Source organism: Copadichromis virginalis, linkage group LG12 (assembly GCF_057382275.1).
Source record: "Copadichromis virginalis isolate Kocher_CV1m ecotype Utaka linkage group LG12, C_Virginalis_male_GT1.1, whole genome shotgun sequence".
Taxonomy (NCBI): Eukaryota; Metazoa; Chordata; class Actinopteri; order Cichliformes; family Cichlidae; genus Copadichromis; species Copadichromis virginalis.
In genome coordinates this window covers 39,653,650-39,665,144 of record NC_140629.1, presented here as the reverse complement: position 1 = coordinate 39,665,144, position 11,495 = coordinate 39,653,650, and the positions used below count along the sequence as shown (strand labels likewise).

Genomic DNA, 11,495 nt, shown 5'->3' with positions numbered 1-11,495 from the left:
GCAAGAAAGGGTATAAAAGAAGAAAAACTAATGACATGGCCTCCTTGTTCACCTGATCTGAACCCCATTGAGAACCTGTGGTCCATCATCAAATGTGAGATTTACAAGGAGGGAAAACAGTACACCTCTCTGAACAGTGTCTGGGAGGCTGTGGTTGCTGCTGCACGCAATGTTGATGGTGAACAGATCAAAACACTGACAGAATCCATGGATGGCAGGCTTTTGAGTGTCCTTGCAAAGAAAGGTGGCTATATTGGTCTTGGATATACAGGCCTAAAATAAAACAAACAAACAAACAAACTCAATAAGCTCAGTTACCAAATTTTCTTCACATTACTATTACAGATGATCTGCAGCCACTCAGACTGAACTCTGAGTTTTATTAAAAACAGTCAGTGCAGTCAGCTGAAACAGTCGTAGACAAACAGACATGAGAAGTGGCTACACTTTAAGGAAATAAGATCAGTAACGGTCTCATAGATTGGGTTACCATGACTCAAACCTTTTAAGTTTTAAGCAGTAGTTATGAGGAGGGTACATTCTGGTTCCTCTTTTGAGGACTTTAATAAAAACTTAAATAATAAGTAAATCTTTAACTTAATTTTCTACCCTTTGTTGTCTTCATTGCTTTCTTTATGGTTTCTTTGCAGTGTCTGAGATCAGGGTCGTTCTGCTGGTGGTCATCCTGCAGCTTGAACCCTTCACAGAGGATCACAAACAGAGACTCTGCAAAGTCCTGAAACTCTTCGGAGAACGAGTGTTTGATCATTCGCTGGTTCTGCTGTCAGCATCCAAAAAGAGGAGTTTCATGAAAAAAAGCCTGGGCTCCATCATCCCTTAAAAGATTTGATCAAAATGTGCAGCTACAGATATTTGTGGAGGATAAACCTCAAACATCAAGAGCTCCTCAGACGCCTGGTCCAGATTTTTAAAGCACGTAGTTAGGAAAGCTTCAGTGAGGTCAGGTCTCAAAATGCAGAAATAAGCTGCACTGTGTAACTCGCAGAGGACCACACACCTTTTAAAAGCAGAGTAAAGATCAAAAGGTTGTTTGGTGAGTATCAACCAACCGCAAGGGGTAAAAGTAGCTTTTTTTAAAAAGACAAAAAAAAAGATGTATAGGAATATTTGGTTATCTGGACGTATGTTTGATGCTCTTTAGTCTGTTGGTTTGTAGATGGTTTGGTATCTCTTCCCTGAAGTGTGCCAAAGCCTCCAAAGATCTGTTCTCCCGACAGGTGAACCGATGGTTGTCAAGATCTTTGGGGATCTTGATGTGACCTAAAATAATACCCTCAGAGCACCTAATGACAAGTGACCAGGTGAAGGTCATTGAGAGACTTTTCTAAAAATGTTTCTAACATTTTTGACTTTATCTGTTCTTTTTCCGTCCTTGGACCTGAAGGAACAGTGCTGATTAATAATTAACAGAAATAAAAATTCGTCAGCCCCTCAGGCGATTAGAGCTGAAGCTGATGATGTAACAGCTGCAGACACAGATTGGAGCTGTATTTCTGTCACAACCGGAGAAAAAATGTTTCTGATTTTCATTTACCATCATCCAAAGTTTAAAAGCTTCTGGTGTGAATCATCTCAAATCAGTTCTTGTGCAGGCAGATGCAAATTGACAACCAATAAATAATCATGACGACAAGTTGACACAATGATAAATACCTGATAACATATTAGGACATGTCAGTTACAAACGTCATCTCAAAATTCTCTTCTATCACAACGAAATATAGATGTTATCTAATGGTAATGTTTAAATTTTGATCTAATTCTTTTTAAGATCACAGCACTCCTCCCTCTGTCCTACTCCCTGTTTTTAATTTTCATTTACTTTTTTTTTTTTTTTACCTTTTTTGTGTCTGACTGAGACATGGCAGCAAAATAAGGATTATGTCCACTTGAATGAAATCTGCCCGCTGGCTGCTCTGTCATTGGAACTCCGTGTCTTTCGGGTGGAGGACTTGCTGCTGTTTACCAGGACAGACTCACATGCAGACTGATGAACCCAGACTGTCACGGTCCGGGGCAGCGGCCGTGTGGAGAGTGGAAGGAGGACCCAAAACGCAGCACTTATTCAGATGTGAGGGTGATTTATTGTTAATAACAAACACAAAGTGGAGATGGCAAACAGAACTAAGGACGAAACTAAACTGGGATAAACTACACAGAGGAGTGGCAAACCTGAACATGAAGGGAGAACAGCAGGGAGAACACGCAGAGGATTACACCAGGTAGGAACACAGACGACGCGACGAGGAGCAGAGGAAAACACACACTATAAGTACACAGAGAGACACTGGGAAATCACACACAGGTGGGAGACACAGCTGGACCTGGTTAACCTGACGAGACAGGGGAACACTGACACCAGGGACCAATAGAGGGAGCACCAACCCAAAACCCAGTATCTAAAATCCCAAAACACAAACCATCCCAAAACAGCCATGAATAATAATGAAAGTAATAACAATAAAGAACACAAACACAAAGTCACCGAGTCATGGTCGCAGGACCATGACACAGACTCCTTTTACTCATTTCAGTCACAGATGACTAAGGTCGGTTCTCTGAACACCTTTTATTGTATTTTAATCTATCAACCTCCTCGACCTGCTGGGGTCTTTTTAACTGAATTTAACAACCTTCTGACATCGATCATTAAACTGTAGAAGGTTGTAATATTGGGAGACTTAAACCTTCATATTGCTGCTGAGCTCAGTGTTATCACTGAGTCTTTTAACTTTAAGCAGCAGTTTCTGGCCCCACACATACAAAGGGCCACACACTGATCTTGTTTTCTCCCTGGGTTTAAATATACATGATGTATGTGTGGAAGATGTCCATGTGAGTGACCATAGCTGCATATTTTTTAATTTATCATTTTACGTGGATCCTTCACCTCCTAAACTGATGATTCAAAGGCGGATTATAACACAGGATGCTGCTAGAAGGTTCTCTGCCATGTTTGACTGTCGCATGGCTCATAATGACGTGGATTCACTAATTTTGTCTTTTAACAATCAATGTAAATCTATTTTAGATACAGCGGCACCTCTGAAACTAAATGTTGTCCATTCTTCAAAGTTCTGTCCTTCAAATGAAATTTTAGAGACTGGAAAGCAAAACTTTTGCGAGATCTCGCAAAAGTCCGTCTTAATTTTTATTTCTCCCATGTCCCCTGCGGGGCTCCGTAATCATGGCATTAGAAAGGGGAAAAAAACAACAAATGATAGGTTTGTAGTTTGAACTTATTCGCTGGAACGTTCATGACAATTTACTACACAGCAAAATCAAGACACAAGTAGGCAAAGTTCTTTTTGTTACTCATGCATGAGGGAGACCTGCCTGGAGCCAAGTGTCGTTCCACCACTTGACCTCCGTCAGACTCTCAGCCAGGTTCCCCATAGCACTCCTTTTTATTGTGGTTACATGAATATACATAGGGGCATTAACATATGACGTCTTACATAGGTATACATGTGAACAAAGAATACTGTGTGTGTGTGTGTGTGTGTGTGTGTGTGTCAAAGTCAAAGTCAAAGTCAACTTTATTTGTCAATTCTGCCACATGTACAGGACATACAGAGAATAGAAATTTCGTTACTCTCAAACCCTAGATGAAATAGCAAATGAACATTTAAATATAAGAGAGTGATTAAAAAATGCAAGTAAAATAATTAAAAAGTAAAAATTTAAATAAATACAATACAATTTTACATATAACAAGAAAGCTATACAATATACAATATACAATGTTGGGTGTGCATTCTCCTGAAGTCCACAACAATCTCCTTCGTCTTCTCCACATTCAGAGAGAGATTGTTGTCAACACACCACGTGGCCAGGCGTCTCACCTCACTTCTGTAGTCGGTCTCATCCCTGTTGCTAATGAGACCCACCACCGTTGTGTCGTCCGCAAACTTGATGAAGAGGTTGGAGCTGTATGATGGAGTGCAGTCATGGGTCAGCAGAGTGAAGAGGAGGGGGCTCAGCACACATCCCTGCGGGGCCCCCGTGTTTAAAATGATGGTGCTGGATGTATTACTGTGTGTGTGTGTGTGTGTGTGTGTGTGTGTGTGTGTGTGTGTGTGTGTCTGTGGGGTCAGAGTGTGACCCCATAAATGACTTCCCTAAACCTGCTGGTCTGGAAGTCCAGCGGTTCATCTAAACAAAAGGCACTTAGCCTGAAACAGAAATAGATACATTTATCCTACCATAAAACAATAAAACAAGGTACGACCTCTCCCATGCTACCAGGATGTGGGTGTGAAGGCCAGAGCACTCTGGAATGCACACAATGCCTTTGCAGACCACTAAAGATCACACATCCTATCACTACACAATCGATTATACACCTCTAAGCATATATGGTTAAATATTTCTTAATACAAATGACAATAATAAAATCTAAACCCATCAACAACTCTACAACATGTTATTCGAGAAAGAAAGTTTATTTAATTCTATGAACTTCTAAATCTGTTCCAACTGCACCTGCACCTTCCCATCAACCCAAAGCCTCTGAAAACAAATATGTTTAAATACCTTTAAAGCAACTACAGGCCCAGAAAGAAGGGGGGGGGGGGGGGGGGGAGGGGGGGAATCAAAAACAGACAAAAAGGGCAGATGTCAAAACAAAAAGGTTGTCGTGTATGCCATTAACATAACCAGGTACAGCCATACAAAATGTTTTCAATTAAGCCAGAAAAATACTATAAAGTATTAGGAACAAACAGCTGAATTAGTAGGCTACTTTACACATCATTAAACAAAGTGCTGCTCTCTGTCTAAAATTATGCTGATATTCATAGTAATTTCATGCAAGTCAAAGTTTTATGCTTCATTTTAGGCCTACTACTTGTACTGATTCCACTTTGGTACAATTGTTGTGGTTACCTGGAGTTAAATAAACGTTTTTTATGTTGTATAACAAGGTGGTTTAGAACAATCGTAAAACTATCCAGTCTTTAAGTGATGACATACCTGAACCCCGTTTGCCGACCCAAACTATTCTGCATTTATTAAGGCTGTTGTGTTTTTAACATGTTTTAAGGCTTTATATCCTGTTCTATTTAATCTGAACAAGCCCCTAAAAAAAGGCAATGATCACTGTCGGCCTGTCTCGATTTGTATTACCACTATTCATCGGCAGCATGTTTTAAAGCAGTTTTTAAAACCATACAATGTAACTGCAGCCCATGCAGCAGTATGTTAATGACTAACCTCGTATTGTAGATGGATTATCTCAGTTGTTCTCCTGAATTTTTCAGAAATCTCTGTCAGAACATTATATGTATTCCATTAATGAATGCTACTCTTTTTATAGTGACACTGAGGACCAGAGGTGTGTGTGTGTGTGTGTGTGTGTGTGTGTGTGTACAGGGACTGGCCAGGGAACTCCAGGGTTGAGCTGCTGGAGAGAAGCATTGAGCATTGTTAAGGTTCAAAAATTGAGGAAGGGTACAAGAGGTGATCGAAGAATAACCACACTGATCCGGCCGGGTGAAGTCAAACGATGATTTTAATTCACGCGTGGGAAGATCACTAGAAACAGCAATTGATCTTCAACTTACTAAAAGCACAAACAATTATTTTATAATATCAGGGTTTGATTACTGACGCCCCTTCATGCGTCACAGATACATTTTATACATAGATCAGATCAACACCACAATGACTTTTAACACAGTTCGAAAGAACATCATCTTCTATTTTCATGGCTGGCACTTCCTGTCTACCTTTCAGTTTTTGTCTTGTTCCTCTTTCTTGCCGAGACAACAAGGAACGGTTCCTCTTTTACCGAGACAATTTTGCAGTTACAACCAGACATGACTAACCTCTCTCCTCTAAATAAATCTAACTAATGTGTGTGTGTGTTGACCTCACTCAGCCTCTATGTCACCTCTCGCACTTCTGACCTTTTACCAGACCAGAGGCTCACTGAGACTATGTGTATGTCATCTACTAAATAAATCTTCTAATCAAAAACCTCTAATGAAACCTTAATATAAAATAACCCGATATAAGTGTTTTGTAAGCATGTATTGCAATCCTTCTATGTTCTAGTTTTCCCTCAGCATGGATCATCTGAACAGTCACGTCAGTGAAGCTTAAGACCTTTAAAGAACCTGAACATCAACTCAAATAAGCACAGATATGCAATATGTATAAAATAGTTATAACTGCATCTGAAATACAAAGTTAACATCATCATAAACATCTTAAGGCCATCTTAAAGCTATCTGTTACATTTTTAAAGCAATGATCATACTGCAGATTATATTATGCTGGTAAAATACTTTTTGTTCATCCCCACAGCATACACTGTACAACTAAAGACTGTTAGATCATATTCAAATGCTGTGTGGGTCTGTGGTGTGTCACATATAGTATTACAATCCTTTGTGATATTATATAGTACATCGTATTGAAAATAAGCAGCAATGATAAATGTAACTCTAACAAGGTTATATCAGTATGCTTGATTTGTTATCTGTGCTTTTCCATTAGGTGTTTTTCCTTGTGGTCAGCCAGAGCCTTTAACAGCCCATACTTCTCATCTTTGTCTTGAAGTTTCTTCTCGTGCTCCTGTAATGCCTGTTTGTGTTTCTCTTTGACATCATTGAACTCATTCAATGATGTCAATTCAGCTTTCTTTCTGGCCTCATCTTGATATATCTTCTTCAGATTTTCCACAAGTATTTTACAGTTTTCCTCAAGCGGATTTCGTTCTTGTTCTCTCCTTTCTTCTTCCTGCATGCACATTTTTGGATCACCGAAGAGTTCAAGGACTCTTTGTAGCCTCTGTCTGTGATCCTCAGTGAAGTCTGCAGGCTGGAGGACCAGCCGAAACACATGAGGTCCAGGAGCAGACAGTCTCACACAGTCCTCAACTTGTTTCGTCAGATCTTCTGGGGAGATTTTAGGAGACAGCAGATCTGGAGTGTTGATGAGATCGATTTCTTTCCCCTTCAGCTCCCTTTTGACTCTCAGACAGAGGTCTGCTTTATCCTCAGAGCTGAACACAGTTGCTCCCAGTATGAAGTTGCCCACTGAGCTCCTCTTAGACCAGCTGTTCCCCAGCAGAACGACCCTCTGCTCAGACACTGGATTTTTTTAAATATAAATGAGAAAAATATGTATTTTAACAATTGACTTGTTATCATCTATTACAAATTTAAAATAAAATAGTCAATGTTTATATTCACCACTTCAAACACATTTATTCTTGATTTTAATATACAGGATGCTGACTGGGTTAACTTTTACTTACTGTTTGGAGGAAGGAACTCAAAGCTGCCGCTGCGCTTCAGTGGTTCCAAAACATCTGACACTGTAAAAAAATGCACAGTACTGATTCATTCACAAGTAACCTTTTATTAAATGAGCACTTTTTGTTGAAAGGACATACTGATGAAGGTATTTTATTTTTACTTATTGTTGTCATGGTCCTGGGTCGGTGACTCCTTGTTTTTGAGTTTTGAACTTTTAGTTTTTGATTCCATCCTGGTTTGTCACTGTAGTGTTTTGGTTTCTTTCTCACTCTTTCTAGCTCCTTAGCCCTTTAGTATTTCTTGAGTTCTAGTTTTAGGTTTTGTTATGCGTTTCCTGTTTTACCTTTAAGGTCTGTGTTTCTTGTCTCGTCACATCAGGTAGGATCAGCTGTGCCTACCTCCTGTTTTGCCATTCCTCGTTCCCCTCCACGTGTGTATACTGTATAGTGTGTGTTTGCCTGTGCTTGTTGTTGGTCTGCCTGTGTTAGTTGGTGTTTCTCTGCATCTCCCCGCTACGTGTTTCAGGTGTGTTCATTAGTTTTCCCAGTTTAGGGCATTTCTTACTTCTGTCCTTACCACCCTCGCTTTTGTTTGTATATCCCTCACTGTAAATAAACGCTCACTCACATCAACCCACTCCCTGCGTTTTGGGTACTTTTCTCTCACAAACCACACAGCTGTGGCAATTGTTTCATTTGTTTTAGTTACAACTGCAACCGTAACACCCTTATTATTCTTTTTCCAAGTTTGAGATCCAAGTTGAAATAAAAAAAAAATATAGACTTCCAAGTAGAGCTGGGCGATATCAGATTTTTTCATATCACGATATGTTTTTTTCATTTCAGGCGAGAACGATATATCCATCCATCCATCCATCTTCATCCGCTTTATCCGAGGCCGGGTCGCGGGGGCAGCAGAGAAGCCCAGACCTCCCTCTCCCCAGCCACCCTCTCCAGCTTATCCGGGGGAACACCAAGGCGTTCCCAGGCCAGCCGAGAGATATAATCTCTCCAGCGTGTCCTGGGTCTGCCCCGGGGCCTCCTCCTGGCGAGGAGGAGGCCCTGGGGCAGGTTCCAGGCATGCCCCACCGGGACATGCCTGGAACACCTCACCCAGGAGGCGCCCAGGAGGCATCCTTGTCAGATGTGATAACAATATATATCACGATATAAGCCAAATAACTATATTTGTAAGATTTAAATGTGCCGTTGCTCACAAGTAAAATGTGAAATAATCAGCAGCTTGTTTTGATTTAAATATTTATTTCACATAATAAGTTCAACAGGGCAGATGCACTTAAAATGAGGATTCAGTTTAGGCAAAATAAAGGCAAATATTGCAAACTACACAAAAGGTAGCCGCTAAAGCATTTAAGTTTCAAAATAGAACAAACAAAACGGACTAATAAATTATCAATTCCACTTAGAAACAAAATATTAATTCTAAAAATAAATCTTAGTTTATTTTACAGAAGAACAGACAAAGTTGACTAACTTATTTAATAATGCTTTGGAAGCGCTGTCTGAGAAATGTTTATGTCCAAGGACTTGGTAACGAGGATCCATTACCATTATCCATTATTATCCATTAGCTGCTTGAATCCTTCATTTTCGACCGTGTTTATTGGTAGCATGTCTTTAGCAAGACAGTAAGCTATGGCATTCGTTATGTTGCTATGTCTCTTAGCTTTTCTGTCATATGGTAAGACGCTGGAGAAAGCAGACTCAATTGACTGTTGCTGCTTCACAGGGATTCCGCTGGTTGTTTTCGATGACGAATTAGCGCTTTCAGTCAGAGTGAGCGTGCTCTAGTGGGTGGCACTGCTTCAGGTGATAAAAAAGGTTTGTTGTATTTCCAGACTTTGAGGGAACATGCTCTCGGCACAATTTACAGTGCGCATTACTCTGTTTTTTGTCAGACTTCAAATAGCCGAAATACCTCCACACTACGGAACTTCTCTGGCCTTCTCTTTGGTAACCTGGTCACCCAAACTCTCAGTTGATTTTTCTCTAGTCGGCACACTCATTTCCTCCATTACCGGGCGGCACAGCGGCTGGCTGCTTCCCAAATACACATGTGCGGCTTGGCACTTGAGCTGTACGTAACAAGTCACGTGACGTGATGCTGCGGCTGTGATTGGTTTGGCTCTGCGCTACTTAATTTGTATTGGCTATTCATTTTTTTTATAAGAGAGGAAGAGAGTGAGAGATGAGGCCTATCGCAATAGTTTCATTTTTCTGTCGAGAAAAAGTTATTTCACAATACATATTGTTATCGTTCTATCGCCCAGCTCTACTTCCAAGTGGTCAAAAGACAGGGGAAATATAAACATAAGAATAAAGAGATGCAAGAGAAGATTACTTTAAAAGAGCAATCTCAAAGTCTAAATCCCATATGAAATAACTTTTTAATTGTGGAGTCCTGGAGCTTTATGATCGCAACTTGTAATTTCATAGAACACGATGAATTTAATTACTTGCCAAAAAGTCGAATGAGAAGCAGACCAAGAGTAAAAAAACACTGATTACTAAGGTGCTGCAGATGTATTTAGGTTGGTAAGCCTCTGCACGTATTTACTTCTGAGGAACTCTCACTCTAAGATGCTCTTTTTTATATGTAATCATGTTACTTACCTATTGGCAATTAAATTCATTAGTTGTAAAATGTTCCTACATCTCTTTTAAGTACCACTTACTTTTTTAACCTTCAGTTCCTTTTTTGAGACGTGTTGCTGCCATCAACTTTGAAATGAGGTAATATTTTTCATGAAAATTTCTCTTTTTAACCTTTTGATGTGTTTTCTGAGATCTATTATGAATTAAATATGGGTTAAGGAGATTTGCAAATCATTGCATTCTAAGGCTTTTGGAACTGGGATTGCATATTGTTGGGAATAGTTGTGTGATTAACAAATAAAGTATGATTGAACTCACCTGTTGATGTAGTAGCCATAATGTTACTTTGGTGGAAACACCAGAATTGACCTTAACTGGAGGAAAACTGGGAGGTCTGTAAATCTTAAGAGAGAGGAAACTGTCAACTTTCTCTGTTTTGATACTGCTTCATGTCACACCAGTAAACGTCACAATGAACACACAAATACACCTGCTCAGCAACCGAATGATCACTATAAAAGTATAAATTTCATTTGTCACATACACAGTACAGCATATAGTGAAATGCTTGTATCCGAGCTGCAGATGTAGCCGCATCATTCCAGGGCTGAGCATAGGGGGGGGTCTAGCCAGGACCCTTACTGGACACTGCGGGAATTGAACTTGCAACTCTAGCTCTAAAGGTGTGTAGTCTTACTACTAAACTATCTAGCGGCCTAAGTAATCCTAAATAGCAATGTTGGGCTGTTGTATTTTGAGACTGGTTTATAATAAACACAACTGACCAAATAGCATGTGGAAGGGGGATTTCCATTTCTAGTGTTTGACTGGATCACCTGTGTTTAAGGCCAATACACCACTACAACTAATACTGCTGAGATCAGTGAAAATTATATGTTCCAAATTCAGACACAACTTGACTGATCTGCTATGATTTATATTTTGGAGATCCTGGCTGGAAGCAGGAAGACAAAAAGATGGAGATGTTAGGGCTAGAAATGACTACATCAGAGGAACAGCTTAGTCTGAGTGCCTTGGAGACAGAATTAAAGAGGGAACGCCAAGATGGTTTGGACATGTACAGAGGAGGGAGGGTGGATATACTGGACAAAGGATGCTAAAGATGCAGCTACCAGGAGATAGAAAAGAGGAAGACCTCAGGGAAGACTCATGGGCGTAGTGAAGGAAGATATGCAAAGTTGGTGTAAAAGAGAAGAAAGCTAGGGACATGGTGAGACATGGGATACTGTTTGTCCGTGATTTGGACAGCCCAGCGTGTGCTCCCGACAGAGGGGAAACAGATTCTGCCGGGGAAACCTATCTTGGCTCCACTGTTGTCCAGGTGAAGCCAAAGGCAAGAATTTTTTTATCTTATTTTACTACTTTATTATCCAACAGATGAGAAATTTGGGTGTTACACAGCTCTTATAGCAAGGGGAATATAAAATATAAAAGGAAGACACAAAGTTTGTATATACAGGTAACAATGTACAAAAACGTATGTATATGTAACCGTGTACAGAGATATGTGTAGGAAATATGGACAATGGTATGCCTAATTTAGTTTAACTAACTATTGCACACTTTCTGTAAA

General features: G+C 40.0%; 1 protein-coding gene across 1 annotated transcript; it reads right to left on the bottom strand.

Annotated features, from left to right (window-relative positions):
• Nucleotides 1-4,603: 4,603 nt before the first annotated feature.
• On the bottom strand, nt 4,604-10,298 carry LOC146697660 (GTPase IMAP family member 4-like). The gene is made up of 3 exons (XM_085476510.1): nt 10,220-10,298; nt 7,286-7,345; nt 4,604-7,118 (listed from the first exon to the last, which is right to left on the bottom strand). The coding sequence occupies exons 1-3, from the start codon at nt 10,236-10,238 to the stop codon at nt 6,502-6,504; spliced, it is 696 nt and encodes a 231-aa protein (XP_085332636.1). The 5' UTR covers nt 10,239-10,298; the 3' UTR covers nt 4,604-6,501.
• Nucleotides 10,299-11,495: the final 1,197 nt, after the last annotated feature.

Bases quoted from the DNA above. Each gene is read 5' to 3' on its own strand.
- LOC146697660 (XM_085476510.1), bottom strand. The intron at 7,119-7,285 runs GTAAGTAAAAGT...AAAAAAATCCAG, and splicing joins TGAGTTCCTTCCTCCAAACA to TGTCTGAGCAGAGGGTCGTT.